Source organism: Indicator indicator, chromosome 9 (genome assembly GCF_027791375.1).
Source record: "Indicator indicator isolate 239-I01 chromosome 9, UM_Iind_1.1, whole genome shotgun sequence".
Lineage (NCBI taxonomy): Eukaryota > Metazoa > Chordata > Aves > Piciformes > Indicatoridae > Indicator > Indicator indicator.
In genome coordinates this window covers 34,676,070-34,694,233 of record NC_072018.1, presented here as the reverse complement: position 1 = coordinate 34,694,233, position 18,164 = coordinate 34,676,070, and the positions used below count along the sequence as shown (strand labels likewise).

The 18,164-nt window shown below is 45.2% G+C and overlaps 1 protein-coding gene across 1 annotated transcript in view; it reads right to left on the bottom strand.

The window, feature by feature from the left end:
• Positions 1-18,164, bottom strand: part of XRN2 (5'-3' exoribonuclease 2) — a 60,261-nt gene that overhangs the window by 27,613 nt on the left and 14,484 nt on the right. Inside the window, exons 15-20 of the mRNA XM_054383434.1 lie at positions 17,092-17,223; positions 12,800-12,915; positions 8,732-8,867; positions 1,482-1,589; positions 1,316-1,405; positions 277-349 (exon numbers count right to left, since the gene is read on the bottom strand). Coding sequence (XP_054239409.1) covers positions 277-349; positions 1,316-1,405; positions 1,482-1,589; positions 8,732-8,867; positions 12,800-12,915; positions 17,092-17,223 — 655 coding nt within the window. The remainder of the gene's footprint in view (positions 1-276; positions 350-1,315; positions 1,406-1,481; positions 1,590-8,731; positions 8,868-12,799; positions 12,916-17,091; positions 17,224-18,164) is intronic.

Below are 18,164 nucleotides of genomic sequence, written 5' to 3'. Positions count from 1 at the left end.
AACAAATCTAGAATGATTGCTGAAAGTACTAATAATCATTGCCAATCCTAAATCAGTTACTGAACCATAATTTGTTCTTCATCCTAATTTCTTCTCCAAAATGTACCTGCTGCAAGATACTTCTCCCCTGCATCAAGTACCACATGTTACCTATGTGACTTTTTGTGTCATTATCTCACTAAGATAATCTTCCTTTTTCTTCCTGTTTTTAAATAGATTCTAAGGTCAGGCTTCTATAGCCCAAAGAAAAAACCCAAAAGGAAGTTGAAACTTCACCTTGCCAAGCATATTTCTTCCCGTTTAAATCAATAGCAAAATCTTCAGGGTAGAAGTCAATTATGCTTGATTCCTGCAGTTCAGAAAATAAAAAATAAATCATTAAAAGTCAGTTATGAAATTGACTCAGAATGTCATCTAGTACTGCACAGCACAGGTAAGCAAACAGAGCTAAGGAGGACGTAAAGGGCTTTGACAATGTTTATGAAATGCCATTTAAACACAAAGTGTGGTAGGGCACTTCCACTACTGATGGTATCAAAACAAGAAATTAAGCAGGACAGAATTGTAGAATCAATCATAGAATGGCTCAGGTTGGAAGGGAACTTAGAGATCATCTACTCCAACCTCCCTGCCATGGACACCTCTCAACTAGACTTGGTTGGTCAGGGCCTTATCTGACCTGGCCTCAAACACCTCCAGGGCATCCACAACCTCCCTGGGCAACCTGTTCCACAGTCCACCACCCTTGTACTGAAGAACTTCTTCCTAAGAGCCAGTCTAAACCTACTCTCCTTTAGCTTCAAACCACTGTCCCTTGTCTCCGGACACGCTTATGAAAAATCCCTCTCCAGCCTTCCTGTAGGATCCCTTCAGGTATTGCAAGGCAGCTCTAAGGTCCCCCACAGAGTTTTATCTTCTGCAGGATGAATAACCCCAGCTCCCTCAGTCTATCTCACAGCAGAGGTGCTCCAGCCCTTGGATAATCTTTGTGGCCCTCCTCTGGACTCACTCCAACAGTTCTATGTCCTGCATAATTGCAGATAACTGGGTGAAGTTCCCCAGTTAAGTTTTGCAAGGCTTCTGTACAGCAATAAACAATCTTCCTCAAGCATAAGAGTCACAAAAGAACATTTCTCACTGAAACATCTGAAATCAAAGAATCACTTTCAAGGATCTTTGAGGAATCTCTGCAACCTACCAAAACCATTCCCTCCTGGTCTCCATTACTTTTCTGCCTGAAGTAAGCAGCAGTAAGTCACGTTCCCACAACTACAAGACATCACAACCTTACAGAGAGGAAAACAAGGATTCTTACTGGATCTGTCATCAGTTTCCTCCATGTTGGTGGCAGAAAATTTCCACTTGCGGCTGGAAACACTCCCATAAGTTGTTCAAGAGGCTTAAACTGTTGAAATGAAACAAGGATATGTAGGACACTTCTGCCAGGCTGTTAAACCATCAATAGATTAAAGATGCCCTACCGGTTTGGAGCCCTTCTCGAAATCTGAAGGCATGTCTGCAATACCCTCAAAGTCAGAAGCAAACGGAGCGTAGTGAAAAGGGTAATACCAGTTCCAGGATGCACAGCCCTAGGAGAGATAAACAAAAGCAGACAAATCAGAAAGGGACAAGAAAACAGTAAGTCACACAGCCCAGTCACTAAAGATGAGAACATTCAGGCCAGCAGTAAAAAAAAAAAAAAAAAAAAAAAAGTCCCCATGAATAGAGAAGAGTGCTTGCCTTTGGACTTCAGGGTGGGACTTAACTTTTCATGGCCAAACTAGAGTGAGTGAGTGCACAGGGCAGGGAAAGGAGACCACTGGCATTATCACAGGAACCTGAAGATCCTCCAGTTCCAACACCCCTGCCATGGACAGAGACACCTCCCACTAGCCCAGGTTGCTCAGGGCCTCATCCAACCTGGCCTTGAACACTTCCAGAAAGGGGCTGTCCACAGCCTCCCTGGGCAACCTGTTCCAGTGTCTCGCCACCCTCACGGGAAAGAATTTCTTCCTAATCTCCAGTCTAAATCTGCCCTCCTCAAGCTTCAATCCATTCCCTCTCATCCTATCACAGTAAGCCCTTGTCAAAAGTCCCTTCCCAGCTTCCTTGTAGCCCCCTTCAGGTACTGGAAGGCTGCTATAAGCTCTCCTTGGACCCTTCTTTTCTCTAGGCTGAACAATCCCAACTCCCTCAACCTGTCCCTATAGGGGAGGTTCTCCAGCCCTCTGATCATCTTTGTGGCTCCTCTAGACCTGCTCCTGCTGGGCCATATCCCTCTTATGCTGGGGGCACCAGAACTGGACACAGTATTCCACATGGGAGCTCACAAGAGCAGAGGGGCAGAATCCCCTCCCTGTCCCTGCTTTGGATGCAGCCCAGCACATGGCTGCCTTTTGGGCTGCCAGCAACCACTGCTGGCTCAAGGTGAGTTTTTCATCAGCTGACACCCCCAAGTACTCCTTCAGATTGTTCTTGAGCCACTCCTCACCCAACCTGTGCTTGTGCTTGGAATTGCCCAACCCAGGTGTAGGACCTTGCACTTGGCCTTGCTGAACACAGAATCATAGAATCAGTCAGGGTTGGAAGGGACCTCAAGGATCAGCCACTTCCAACCCTAAGGTCTCCCTGAAGCCTTCTCTTCACTAGGCTGAACAGCCCCAACTCTCTCAGCCTGTCCCCATAGGGGAGGTTCTCCAGCCCTCTGATCATCTTAGTGGCCTCCTCCGGACCTGCTCCAGCAGTTCCATGTTCTTCTTATGCTGGGGGCACCAGAACTGGATGCAGTAATCCAGGTGGGGTTACAGGAGAGCAGAGCAGGAAGAATCACCTCCCTCATCCTGCTGGTCAGAATCATGCCAGATGGAGAGCCATTATAGAGGCCTCTCAGGAACAGAAGCATTTTTCTGGCAGCACACAACCTGCACTAGCATTTCTCAGTGCAAAGTCCCACCACTAACTTGGGTTAACTGTCTGAAAGAATTGGGGCTGTCCACCCTGGACTTTAGAACCTACATTTCAATATCTGAAGGCTGGAGAAGGACTGTTTAGAAGGGCTTGGAGTGATAGGACAGGGGGCAATGGTTTGAAACTTGAGCAGGGGAGATTTAGGTTGGACATCAGGAAGAAGTTCTTGACAATGAGAGTGGTGAAATACTGGAACAGGTTGCCCAGGGATGTGGTTGAGGCACTGGCCCTGGAGACCTTCAAGATCAGACTCGATGTGTCCCTGGGCAGCCTGATGGAGTTGGAGTCCCTGCTGACTGCACTGGGGTTGGATGAGCTTTGAGGGTCCCTTCAAATCCAATGCAATCTGTGACTGTGTGATATGGGGTATCAGAGAACCCTTATATGACACACTCCACAAGGTGTGAAAATGTGAATGGTGTTTGTTGCATGTTACAAAGTATTCTGGTTTTAATTGTCACTTCTTCATTCAATATCAGCACAATCACAAGCTCTGAGTAGCATTTTGCTTTTCCCCTCTCTTATTCTTCTGTCTTGAATGTTGGGAAATCTAAAGTGCCTTCACTTGAAAGAGGCAAAATAACTCTCCAAAAGGAGAAAATAAAGTAAACTCAAAACACATCAGAACACAATGCACTTGGTAAAGGAAATGTGGCTCTGGAAGGTCCAAGTCAAGTTTTCCCCTCCTCAGCTATTTTTCTTAGCAGTGCCACTTGAAACAAAACCCTACTATTTTGACTTCCAATGTTGAACAAGTAAATGTCAATGAGGCTCTTCCAGTGATATTTTTGCTATAAAATTACAGAGACTATAATTATTAGATGCAATTCTTCAGATGGTTTCAGTATTTTTCAAAAGCCAGGTGGATTAATTTTTTTTTGCTTTCTTGTTTTGTTTGTTTCCCCTCCCCCCCCCCAAACAGATATCCTCACCACTGAACATGCTCTGCATTATTAGCTTTTTAATCACCCCAGCCCAACAGCTTCCCAATCTAACTTCTATATGGGCAGAAGTCCATTTGATTACTGCTCCACACTGATACAGACTGCCCACATACTGCAGGTTACAGCATCTTGCTTACACATAGTTCTGCAGTGCAAGGACAAACAGCAGCATGTGCAAGTATCTCACACTTTTGGGGTTCTTTCCCCAGTATTTTAAGTCTGCCATGTAATTTTCAGAAGGTCTAGAGAGAGATTTGCTGCCTTCTTGAGTAATCTGAATATGAGGCAAAACAGCAACACCGAAGCCTAAACATCACAGGATCACAGAATGTCAGGGGTTGGAAGGGTCCTTGAAAGATCATCCAGTCCAACCTCCCTGCCAGAGCAGGTCAGGTCACACATGAACACAACCAGGTGGGTTTTGAATGTCTCCAGAGAAGGAGACTCCACAACTTCTCTGGACAGCCTGCTCCAGATCTCTGTCACCCTCACAATGAAGAAGTTTTTCCCTATATTCACATGGAACCTCCTCTGCTCCAGCTTGCACCCATGGCCCCTTGTCCTGTCATTGGACATCACTGAGCAGAGCCTGGCTCCATCCTCCTAACACTGCCCTGCACATCTTTATCAAGAGGAATGAGGTCACCCCTCAGGCTCCTCTGCTCCAAGCTAGAGAGCCCCAGCTCCCTCAGCCTTTTTTCACAATGGAGATGTTCCACTGCCTTCAGCATCTTTGTGACTCTGTGCTGGACTCTTTTCAAGCAGTTCCCTGAGGTCCTTCTTGAACCAAGGGTCCCAGAAACTGGACACAATATTCCAGATGTGGCCTCACCAGGGCAGAGTAGAGGGGGGAGAAGAACCTCTCTTGACCTATGAACCACAGCCCTTCTAATCCACCCCAGGATGCCATTGGCCTTCTTGGCCACCAGGGCACATTCCTTGGCTCACGGTCATCCTGTCCACTAGGACCGCTAAGGTCTCTTTCCCCTATGCTGTTCTCCAACAGCTCAGTCCCCAGCCTATACTGGTCCATGAGGTTGTTCTTTCCCAGATGCAAGACTCTACACTTGTCCTTGTACTTCATTGAGTTTCTCCCTACCCAACTCTCCAGCCTGTCCAGGTCTGGCTGAATGACAGCACAGCCTAAGGGAGTGTCAGTCACTGCTCCCAGTTTGGTGCCATCAGCAAACCTGCTGACAGTGCACTCTGTGCCCTCATCCGGGTCACTGATGAATATATTGAACAGCACTGACCCCAGTACCAACCCCTGAGTGACCCCACTAGGTCCAGGCCTCCAACTAGACTTTGTATATTGAACATATAAACAACTGTGTACTTCCATCAAGTTTTTTTTCTTGGAACACTTCTGAAACAGAAAATATCTTCTGCACAGCAACTTTTCCTTGAGGTCTTCTTGGCACTCCTTCTCAATTTCCTATGATCCTGTCTGAAGTTGTTGTTAACCTCACTGATCTATTTTCTTTGCAGCTGAAACCATCTACCACTTCTACATGCCTCAGTCACTTCAGCCAGAACATCTACAAACTCCAAAGGACAAGGAGTCACCTACATAAACCTCAGTAACTGAAGTGGTTTTTTACCAGCTGAACTGGTGAGTGTTGCAGAGGGACTTGCCCATATGGTTTTAGGGTTGCTATATGGCTGTCTTCTAGCTCCCATATATTTAAAGCCACAGAATTTGCACCTGCAAACACAGCTCCAGTTTGAACAGTGTGAAAAGCACACAGTGATTGTCTGTACAAGGCCACAGCCACCAACACACAGCATGAACACACAACCCATGCACACTTCTTTGGATAAAAACCAAACATAACTTCACAACATTCATAGATTTACAGAATGAGTTTGGATTGGAAGGAACCTTGAAGATCGTCTAGTTCCAACCCCCATGACATGGGCAGGGACACCTTCCACTAGACCAGGCTGATCAAGGCTTCATCCAATCTGGCCTTGAACACTTCCAGGGAAGGGGCATCCACAACCCTGAGCAACCTGTTCCAGTGTCTTGCCACCCTCACTGGGAAGAACTTCTTTCTAATCTCCATTCTAAATCTGCCCTCCTCAAGCTTCAATCTATTCCCTCTCACTCTATCACTACAGGCCCTTGTTGAAAGTCCCTTCCCAGCTTTCTTGTAGGCCCCCTTCAGGTACTTCAAATGAGCATACTTTGGTCATTTCATCAACATGATCTCATTTTTGCCTTAACTCCCTTTCTTTAAGCTCCCAAATCTTCCTTAAAATCCAAACTTTTACAGTCACATTGACACAGTTTTCCAGCAAGAAGATACCTACAGCTAAATGCATTTACACACTTTGGGCACATATGGGCACACAGAGTTCTTGGCATATACCCTGCCATGGTTAACAGTGACACGGTTTGCTTTCAGCAGATCTTAACTGTGTGCAGTTCTCTACAGTAAGTGGTACAATACAAGAACAGGTTGCCCAGGGATGTGGTTGAGGCCCCATTCCTGGAGACTTTCAAGATCAGACTTGACAGGGCCCTAGGAAGCCTGATGCAGTTGGAGGTGTCCATGCTGACTGCGGGGGGATTGGACAAGATGACCTTTGTGAGTCCCTTCCAACCTACTGCAATCTGTGAATCATAGGAATTTTCACCTATAAAGGTGCCCAGGTTACACAGGCCCTTTGCAAAGAGAGCTACTATCAACTGCAACAGACTTGAAAACCTTGAACTCAGTTTTCACCCACCACAACAGAGAAGTCCGATTCCAAATTCAACTAATTAATGGGGAAGGGGGATGGGACATAGACACATTCCCTTTGTATTCTACAGTGTTCAAGTGACAAAGCCCTGCTGAGAGAAATCAGTTTCAGCAACCTGAGTACATTCTGTTCCCAGGTCACACACAAGATCTAACTCACTTTGTCTTCAGGGCACGGAGCTAGTTATTAACCATGGGTGCAACAAACCCCAATGCCTAACTAATCTCTTGCCAATCTGACATCTCAATTATCAAAAGATTTAAATCAGACATAGATTACTTCAATCACAATACACTTCATAGAACATCATTACAATCTATGAAGGAGACTGACAACTCTATTACTTTCAAATTCTTACTAGCATCTTACAAGCGTTGTTCTTTGTTCACTTAATTTAGTCATCTGCAATTTCACTCTGCATGGCTACCTACTGCATAGGAAAAGTAGGCATCAGCCCTGAATAAACTAAAAAGTATTGTTACTGTATGTGAGAGACAAAAACTGCATTCAAATCTTGAGTGTTCAACAGAATGGACAACTACTTACTGTATATCTTCACAGAATCACAGAGTGTCAGGTTGGAAGGGACCCTGAGGATCATCTGGTCCAACCTTTCTGGGTGATAATGTAGTCAAAACAAGATGTGCCAACACCCTGACAAGCTGAGTCTTAAAACTGAGCCATGTGGGAGAATCCACTGCTTCCCTTGGGAGATGATTCCAATCTCTAACTGTTCTTATGGGGAAACGTTTTCTTCTGGAGTCCAGTGGGAATCTCCCCAGCAGTAACTTGTCCCCATCACTCCTTGTCTTTTCCTTGTGACCCCTTGTAAAAAGGGAGTCTCCATCTTCCTGGTAGCCGCTCTTTATGTACTGCTTCACAATAACAAGGTCTCCCCTAAGCCTTCCTCTTCTCAAGGCTGAACAAACCCACTTGTCTCAGCCTTTCCTCACAAGCCAGGGCTTCCAGTCCTCTGACCATTCTTGTGGCCCTTTTCTAGACATTTTCTAGCCTGTCCACACCTTTTGTAGAGCAGGGACCAAAACTGCAGGCTACAGGTGTGGCCTAACAAGTGCTGAGCGGGACAATGACTTCTTTATTTCTGCTGGTAATGCCCTTGTTGATGCAACCCAGCGTCCTGCAGCTCACTGCTCACTCCTGCTGAGCTTGTCATCCACCAAGACTCCCAAGTCCCTTTTCCAGGGCTGCTCTCCAGCCAGGTGGATGCCAGTCTGAGCTGCACTCCTGGGTTATGTATTCCCAGGTTATGTGTTCCCTACATGTGTCCCACTGAACTTCAAAAGATTCTTGCTAGCCCACTTATTCAGCCTGTCCAGGTCTTCCTGGAGGCTGGCTCTCCTTTTTGGAGTGTCAACCTCCTCACCCATTTCGGTGTCACCTGCAAACTTCATCAGGGTGCTCTTGATGCCAACATCCAGATGACTTACGAAGACCTTCTCCCAGGCAACCAGCACCAGAACAAGAGGACACAGTCTCAAGCTGCGCCAGGGGAGGTTTAGGCTGGAGGTGAGGAGAAAGTTCTTCACAGAGAGAGTGGTTGGCCATTGGAATGGGCTGCCCAGGGAGGTGGTGGAGTCACCATCCCTGGAGGTGTTCAAGAGGGGATTGGACGTGGCACTTGGTGCCATGGTTTAGATAGTCATGAGGTTTAGGGTGACAGGTTGGACTCGATGATCTTTGAGGTCTCTTCCAGCCTTCTTCTTGATTCTATGATTCTATATTGAACAGCATTGGGCCCAAGATCAATCCCTGGGGGACCCCATTTCTGACTGGCTGCCATGCTGAGAGAGAACTGTTTATTGCCACCCTCTGGGTAAGGCCAGCCAGCCAGTTTCCCACCCACCACACCAAACACCTATCTAGGCCATAACATGTCAGCTTCTCTAGGAGCAGTTTACAGGGGCCAGTGTCAAAAGCCTTGGAAAAAGCTTAAGAGTAACCTCACTGCTTTCGAAAAAAAAAATGAGCACAGACGATTACAGTTTCCTAAACTAAACCAGGGTGCAGACACAAAAGAAAGGCGAGGTTTCAAAGGAGAAATTTTGAAATACCTGATAATAATATCTGAGAACCCAGCAAAGCCCTTCCACATAGGACTGCACAACTTTGCGGCGGAATTTCTCATCAGATGCATCGACATCAAATTTGTTTTTGTAGTAGCGCTGTTTCCAACCTGTTTCCCACAACCTGCAGAAAAACAAACAAACAAACAAATAACCCACCACCATCACAAAGAGATGTCAATACCTGGTAATATATGCACACTGACACATCTGCATTCAAATCTAAGCCAAAGTCACTGGCTACTTCAATTCCCATTTTGATACAATTTAAATGAAAGCATAAAAACCGGGAGTCAACTGCAGGGGAATAAAATGTGATGATTTGCATCACAGAAAATCCAGATGAAATTGTGAGGCTACCATCCTCAGAAACATCTTCAAAGTCTTTGTTAGGAGCAGAGCAGATTTTCAAACACATGCCTGCTGCTGACAGGATTTTTCAGAACAGTATTGTTCCTAGTTGAGCAATCTCATCTTTCTTATCAGGAATTTCCTACCAAATCTGCCATTTGAACTTTGCTCTTTAACTCTTCCAACCACTAGGAAGCAAACATACTCTTCCCCTTCCTTATTTTGTTTTACCTACCCTAGGCGAAAATCTTTATCTGCCTGGAATATCTTCTCACATCAAAGTTCATTCCTCTATTCTTAACACCCCTCTCAAGCAGAGAAGTGGTATAGTGTCCCTGCTACTAAAAGGAAGAAGGAAGCAAATAAATAATCAGCAGCAGTTAGATTTTATTGCATTGCTGTTCAGACAAGCTATGATTACCAGCAGAATTATCTGAGACTCAGGAACCCTGTGCTTGCTGACTCATGTCAGACAAGCTCCCTTGCCAGAGATGAATACTGGAGTTAAAAAAGCCATCTCACACACCATTTATCCTCACTGCACACAGCTCCCCCTTATGTCTGTCTACAGATGGGGCAGGTGAAAACAATCACTTGCTCGTCTTTGACTGACAAGCATCTGAATCCTTTGGCTCTACTGAAGGAGGTTAGGAAAAAAAGTGAATAATGTGCTTTATTGTGTCACATTTCAAGCACAAATATTCTGTGAAAAATAAAAATAAGTACAGACTATCAGCTCCTTGAAAAAGTGACAGGGCATGAGGAATCTTTAAGGTCCCTTCCAACCCAAACCAATCTATGATTCCATGAACACAGCTGTGGTGGGCATGGGCAGCAACAGGAATTGCAGCCTACAAACTCCTGAGCTTTCCTTCCTTGGATGCTTTATTTGCTCACCACATTTTCTCTGTTCCTTGTTCATAGGATGTTAGGGGTTGGAGGGCCCTCTAGAGATCTTTGAGTCCAACCCCCCCCCTGCCAGAGCAGGACCACAGAATCTAGTGCAGGTTGCACAGGAACACATCCAGACAGGTCTTTTGAAAGCCTCCAGAGAAGACGACTCCACAATCTCTCTGGGCAGCCTGTTCCAGTGTTCTGTGACCTTTACAGTAAGGAAGTTCTTCCTCATGTTGAGGTGGAACTTCCTGTGTTGTAGTTTACATCCACTGCTCCTTGTCCTACCACAGGGTGCAAGTGAGAGGAGGCTGTCCTTTCCTTCCTGACACCCAGCCCTCACATTTATAGACATTTATTAGATCCTCTCTCTGTCTTCTCCTCTCCAGACTAAAAAGCCCCAGGTCTCTCAGCCTTTCTTCATAAGGCAGTGCTCCAGTCTCTGTTGTTTCATGTCCATTATGAGGGGACAGCTGAGCCACAAAGAAGCTATTAACATGTACATAAAACTTTCAGGTGTTACTCTTAACAGACATGATGCAATCTTAAGGGAAATCCTAGTTCAACTCAGACACTGCCATCTAAAAAGGTAGTGTAAAAGATTAAGCTCTATTTAATGTTTGGTTCAGCCATGATATGCTTCATAACTGGCTTCCTCAAAGAACTATTTGTGCTGGTTTTTAGGGTGGGTTTTTTTTGGTTGGTTTGTTGTAGGTCTTGTTTTATTCTTTTTAATTTAAACCTATTAGTCACCCCAGTGCATGCATTTTACACAGACAAAGCTCATGGGCATTTTGGTACTCAAGCAAACTAAAGCAAGCTACAAATATGATTTAGAAGCTGGTTAAAATCAGATCACCTCTTCATACTGATTTCTTTTCTTTTTTAACAGAACTTTACTCCTAGCAATTCAAAGCTTTGGCATTGATGATCAGAGCACATAAGCTCCCTTTCCACAAAGGCTGCGACCACTTTAAATTCCATATGGAATCTGAAGCACCAGTTCCCTGTGAGGCCACCTCAAACTGACACTTGTCAGCATTTGGTTTAAGCTAGTTGCCCAGCACAGGGATACTTATTTAAACCTCACATGAGCTAGTCTGAAGATTATTCGAAGTGATGAGGAAATTGAGAAACCAAGAGATGTTTTTAAGACGGAAAAAGCCAGGACAAAGCAAGGACAGAGCTACTCGTGTTGGAAGTCTTGAAGGATGGAGTCAAGAACATCTGCAGCCTACGAGCATCTGACCCTGGGAGCTCCCCGGCAGCTAGATACTTGCATACTTCACAGATTCACAGGTTGCATCAGGTTGGAAGAGTCAAAGGTCATCTTGTCTAACCCCCCTGCAGTCAGCAGGGACACATCCAACTAGGTCAGGATGCCCAGAGACACATCAAGTCTCATCTTGAATATCTTCAGGGACAGAGCCTCAACCACATCTCTGGGCAACCTGTTCCAGTATTTCACCACTCTCATTGTGCAGAACTTCCTCGTGATGTTCAACCTAAGTCTCCCCTGCTCCAGTTTCAGACCATTGGCCCTCATCCTATCACTCCAAGCCCTTCTAAACAGTCCTTCCCCAGCCTTGTTGCAGGCCTCCTTCAGGTACTGGAAGGCTGCTATAAAGTCTCCCCAGAGCCTTCTTTTCTCCAGGCTGAACAGCCCCAATTCTTTCAGCCTGTCTTCACAGGAGAGGTTCTCCAGCCCTCTGATCATCTTTGTGGCCTTTCCCTGAACCTGCTCCAGCAGGTCCATGTCCCTCTTGTGCTGGGGGTCCCATAGCTGGACACAATACTCCAGGTGAGGTCTCACCAGAGCAGAGTGGCAGAATCCCCTCTCTCCATCTGCAGGCCAAGCTTCTTTTGATGCAGCCCAGGCTGCCATTGGCCTTGTGGACAGCAAGTGCCTGATGTTGGCTCATATCCAGCTTCTCATCCACCAGCACTCTCAAGTCCGGTTATGCAGGGCTGCTCTCAACCTCATCCTTTCCCAGCCTTGTTGAAACTGAGGGTTGCCCTGACCTAGGTGCAGGACCTTGCACTTGGCCTTATTGAACATCATGAGATTCTCCTCAGCTAACCCTTATTGTTTTCTCATATCCACAAGTATACCCTGACTCTACAGAAACAAAAACCTACTGGTTGCATTTATCAGGGCAGAACCTTGAACAAAAAAATACTAAGGGCCTTCACCCTTGACTTACAGAGTGATAACTTGATTTAAACCTTTGATAAATGCAGGCTCACTGGTAATTCACTGCCAGTTAATTCCCATAAAATTCCTATCCCTTAATCATCCAGGCTCCAGCCATCTCAAACCATTTAAAGAACTCAATGCAGACAAACCCAGGGCCTGCTAAAATTCAAAAGACTGAGGAAAACATATTGTGATAGCCAAGACAAATAATGCTGCACATGTGAAGGTAACTGAATTTTATGGGTTAAACAGCTCAAAAATTCGACTGCAAACCAGCAGCATTCAGCTCACATAATCAAGGCTGAACAGTGGCTGTCTAGCCAATCTAGTGCTTGGTCTCAAAGGGAGTAGTGGCTTGGAGGACGAAAACCAGCACGCATACTAATCTAGATACTTAGATTTAACAGCTATAGCTTACACATCTCACTGGAATTTACTGAATATTCTAACCCTCCACATTAATTACCGGTGGATAAAAAGATCATAGAAAAGCATCTGAAGGCACTGCTGCTCTAAGCTAAATGGCATTAATTAGACTGCATCTATTTCAGCAATTTGCTAACCAAGTGCTACAAAAAAAGAAAAAAAAAAAAAAGAAAAAAAAAAGGCTTCACCTGATATTATCCTCTGGCTCAGGTTCACTGTCGCTGTCTTCGGCTTTCCGTTTAATTCCTCCTGCCGGGGATGGGCTGCCGTCAGAAGTGAAGCTGGTGTTTGGAGATGGAGTGGTCTAGGGTCAGAATTATTACAGATTAAATAGGGAGGGGAAAGGATTTATCAGGCATTTTGTATGCAAGTCAAAATTAACAGCTTTATGATAATCACATGCATTATTTCTAGTCCCCCCCAAAAAACTCAAGGCAGAAGATACACAACCCTTGAACTACAAAAGTCAAGTAGCAAAAGAAAAGAAGGCATTTTTTGATCAGAAGGCAGCTGCTTCTGAAGTGATTGGAACTGAGTCACAACTTCTTCTAGCTCCTAGATTGCCAGTTCTGAATTGGATGTTCAAAGGCAAAGGTTCTTCACCACATCATGCAACAGATGCTACCTGGTCTAAGTGGATGGCTCTGATAACACAGAGAGCTCGAATGGGAAATCTCGAAAGGCCTGGTTTGGTGGAGGTGATCACAAACTGGCCAGAAAGCACAAGCTGTGCAAAACCTCCAGAGGAGAGAGTAACTCGTGCTGAGTAAGCTCCTCCTTACAGTGATCTGTCTGATGATGAAAAGAGATATGCTTTGTTCACAGACGGTTCCTGTCGTCTTGTTGGGAACAAGCGGAGATGGAAATCTGCAGTGTGGAGTCCAACGCGCAGAGTTGCAGAAGCGAGAGATGGAGAAGGAGAATCCAGTCAATTTGCAGAGGTAAAAGCTGTCCAGCTAGCTCTTAACATAGCTGAACGTGAGAGATGGCCAAAGCTTTATCTCTACACCGACTCGTGGATGGTAGCCAATGCCTTGTGGGGTTGGCTGAAAGACTGGAAGAAGAATGGCTGGCAGAGGAAAGGAAAGCCAATCTGGGCTGCAGATCTGTGGCAAGACATTGCTGCTCGTATTGAGAGAATCCCAGTGAAAGTGAGACACATTGATGCTCACATTCCTAAGAGCAAAGCTGCAGAGGAACAACAACACTACCATCAGGCAGATCTAGCTGCAAGAGTTTCCCAGGTGGACACAAACTCTGATCCTGATCCTGATCTTGACTGGAAACACCGAGGTGAGCTGTTCTTAGCTCGGTGGGCCCATGACTCGTCAGGACATCAAGGCAGAGATGCAACCTACCGATGGGCTCGTGACAGATCCATTGACATTTCCATGGATGCTATCACACAAGTCATCCATGACTGTGACATTTGTGCTGCTATTAAGCAGGCAAAGCGGATCAAGCCCTTGTGGTACGGTGACCGATGGTCCAAGTACAAGTATGGTGAAGCCTGGCAGATTGACTCCATCACTCTACCTCGTTCTCCATCTGGTAAGCAGTATGTGCTGACTATGGTAGAGGCAAGCACTGGATGGCTGGAAACTTATCCAGTTCCTCATGCAACTGCACGTAACACCATTCTTGGTCTGGAAAGACAAATCCTGTGGAGACACGGAACTCCAGAGAGGATTGAGTCAGACAACGGAACTCACTTCAAGAACAATCTTGTGAAGAACTGGGCCAAAGAGCACGGCATCGAGTGGATATTCCACATTCCCTACTATGCACCAGCTGCAGGGAAGATCGAACGCTACAACGGTTTGCTGAAAGCCACTCTCAAAGCCATGGGGGGTGGATCTTTGAAAAACTGGGAGAAACATTTAGCACAAGTAACCTGGTTGGTGAATAGTAGAGGTTCAGTGAATCGAGCTGGACCTGCCCAATCAGATTTGCTGCGAAAGGAGGAAGGTGATAGAGTTCCTGTTATCAGAGAAAAGAATCTGGTAGGCAAAACTGTTTGGGTATTTTCTCCTTCAGGAGAGGCCAAACCTGTCCGAGGGATGGGTTCTGCTGAAGGTCCTGGGCACACCTATTGGGTGATGCAAGAGAATGGTGAAATTCAGTGTATTCCACAAAGAAATCTAACTTTGGCTGAGAGAGGTTAAATTCAGAGTGTTGCGCAGATACAGCATCGCGCCCAAGAGGAGAGTTCATGAGATCTACGGTGCACGAACCCTGAGAGCCCTGAGTCACCTGAGAGTCCCTGTTCCTTTCTTCGCTCCATCTGCGAGGAAACAAGCTGTTTGCTGTTTTTCCTGTGATTTGACCCTTTTGAATCATCTACATTTGAGATAGCCAGATGGACTATGATCTTTATTCACCTATTGTTGTACATATTGTTTTAGATTGGACAGATAGTAGTAGCAGCCAATGGAATTGTTTAGAAGGGGTGGACTGTGATGGTTTAAAACTGTCTTTTTAATTTTTCTTCTCAAAGTTCAAGTGGAGAAAGCTAAAGAATGTAAATAAGTCACTATTGGGTGTAAGAAAACATAATGATTGTTCTAAACACTTCCATTGGATAGATAGAAATGTTTAAGAACCACTACTCAAAACAAAGTTGGGGCAGTCAGGGTCTGAGTTCACAGCTTGCAGGGCTGTCTAGCTGCTGCTTCTTCTCTTCCGGCTGAAGATAACACTCACTGACCTTGGTGAGCTAAGTTTAACAGCTTCTCTGTCTTCTCTCAACAGCTTCTACTCTCTTCCTTCTGCCAGGGGAGTCTGGGGGGGAAGACCCTTGGGAGGTCCCCTCAGGGGAAGCAAAGGGAGCTTGGTTGTACTTTTCTGTTGATTGTATATATTTGTAAATGTTGTGAATTGTGTATATTTGTACACATTCATTGCATTTCATCACAGATTGGAGATTTGCATGTAAATACAGTTTCCATTTGCTTCCAGCCTGAGTTAGCCTGGTTATTGTCCGTGTGGGGGGATTTCAGCTCACACTGTTACAAGAAGGAAAAAGGTGCAATAAACAATACAGCATAAACTGATAAAACATGCCTTTTTAGTATAGATTTCCAGTTGGTATGTTCCCCTTTTTGGAATGCAATTGTTTTCTCCAGTCCTAGAGCTTATGCTGCAGCTTCACTTTACAGTGACAGTGGAAACTGTATAGAGAATCATAGAATGGATTGGGTTGGAAGAGATCTCCAAAGGTTATCTAAGCCCAACCCTCCTGCAGTGAGCAGGGACATCCTCCACTAGATCAGGTTGCTTAGAGCCCTGTTGAGTCTCACCTTGAATATCTCCAGGGATAGGGCTTCAACCAGCTCCCTGGGCTACCTGTTCCAGTGTTCCAGCACCCTCATGGTGCGGAACTTGTTCCTAACATCCAGTCTAAATCTCCTCTTTTCTAATTTCAAACCATTGCCCCTCATCCTATCACTGCAGGCCTTTGTAAACTGTCCCTCTCTAGCCTTCTTGTAGGCCCCCTTCAGGTACTAGAAGGCTGCTATTAGGTCTCTTAGGAGCCTTCTCTTCTCTCCAGGCTGACCAACCCCAGCGCTTCCTCAGCCTGTAAACACAGCTTGGAACTCAGAACTAGCAGAAGTATTCTAAGTTTCTTCACCACTCATCTTTCAAACCATTTTAAAATTTATCTATTCAATACTACAGAGTCTAAAAGAAACTTCTCTCACTCCATACAGGAACTGATTTGGCTAATCCATGTGCAAAAGTTTCAAAAGGGAAGAATAGCAGAAATCATTACTTTGAAAATGATACTGTATTTATTTCAAGAGACACAACATACATCTTTATGATCTTTAATTTGCTCACTGTTTGCATGAAAATTTACACCCAGAAAGAAAATATTATTCCTAATTGTTATTTCAAGCTAGCAAACAGGATTTCTAAAGCAGCACTTGTTTTATTGCAAGTTCTTCCTCTTTTTCTAACCCCTTTCCAAAAACATTTTTAAATTAAGGTTCTCCTCCTCCCAGTGAGAAGCAATGCTTTGGAAAGTAAAAGCAGCTGGCAAGCAGGTAGATGTGCAAACCACAGATTGCCAAAATACAGACACCTGTGCCTGTATTCCAAAAGGAACATTAAAAGACCTTCAGCTTAGGTACTCCATTTGTGACTCTCACCAATCTACTGAGGAAGTTCCTAAACCTGACTCCATAAGGACCAAACCAGTGTGGAGAGAAAAGCCACCATATCTGACTGGGATGCATTCACCTCACACTTGCCTTGCCAGAATTATTTAACAAGCAGCATCATAACATTAAAGAACACGGTTTTATTCAAGTAGTCTGAATCTAAAAATTGGTTATTAAAAGCCACTTCCTTGAAAAATACAATTTTTTGGAGCCTGCTTTCAAGAAAGCTTGATGGGGCAGAGAAAAAGGCATCCAGACTAACACAGGATGTGATTATTTCTCCTTCTGTGGGTAAATACCTTTGAACATGTACTTACAGGATTCTGTCTGTCGTGCATCCTCATCTCAAAGGCAGCTTGTCTAGGGTTACTGATTGCCTGAGGGCTAGATCGATTTCCCAGAGCTTGAGGGGAAAATTGTCCACCAGGAATAAAAGAAGGATGATCCCTCTAAAAGATAAACAGAGACAAGACTACTGAAAAAGCTGTGTAATCTCCACAGCAGCATGATGATGTGCTCTCACCAGTTTCAGATGAACATGTTCTAGAAAGCAGGAATAATTTACAGTTTGGCTTCAGTTCCTTATGTTTAACAATCTCAACCAGACACAAGGTGACACAAGTGATACCCCAATATGCCTAGAAATTACCACACTCTTTTAAAAACAACCCAAACTAATCCTGCATTTTCTGCATGTTCTTTCTGCGTGGGCTGAGAGGCAGGTTTTGGGGGAAGCAAGACTTCATACAATGGTTTGGGTTGGAAGGTACCTCCAAAGGTCATCTGGTTCAACCCCCCTGCAGTCAGCAGGGACATCCACCACTAGATCAGGTTGCTCAGAGCCTTCTCGAGCCTGGCCTTGAATATCTTCAGAGATTAGCCCTCAATTACCTCCTTGGGCAACCAGCTCCAGTGTTCCACCACCCTCACCCAGTAATGAACTTGTTCCTAACATCCAATCTAAAGTTCCTCTTCTCTAATTTCAAACCATTACCCCTTGTCCTGTCACTACAAGCCCTTCTCAATAGATCTTCCTCAGCCTTCCTCTAGGTCCCCTTCAGACAGTGAAACGTAACTGTAAGGTTTCTCTGGAGCCTTCTCCAGGCTGCACAGCCCCAGTTCTTTCAGCCTGTCTTCATAAAAAAGGTGCTCAACCCTCTGATTGCTCAGCAGGTCCATGTCTGTCTCATGTTGGGGGTCCCATAGCTGGACACAGTACTCCAGGCAAGGTCTCATCAGAGCAGAAAGGCAAAATCCCCTCTCTCCATCTGCTGGCCACACTGCACATGATGCAGCCCAGGATGTCATTGACCTTCCGGGCTGCAAGTGCACATTGCCGGCTCATGTCCAGCTTCTCACCCACGAGTGCCTCCAAGTCCTTTTATCCAGG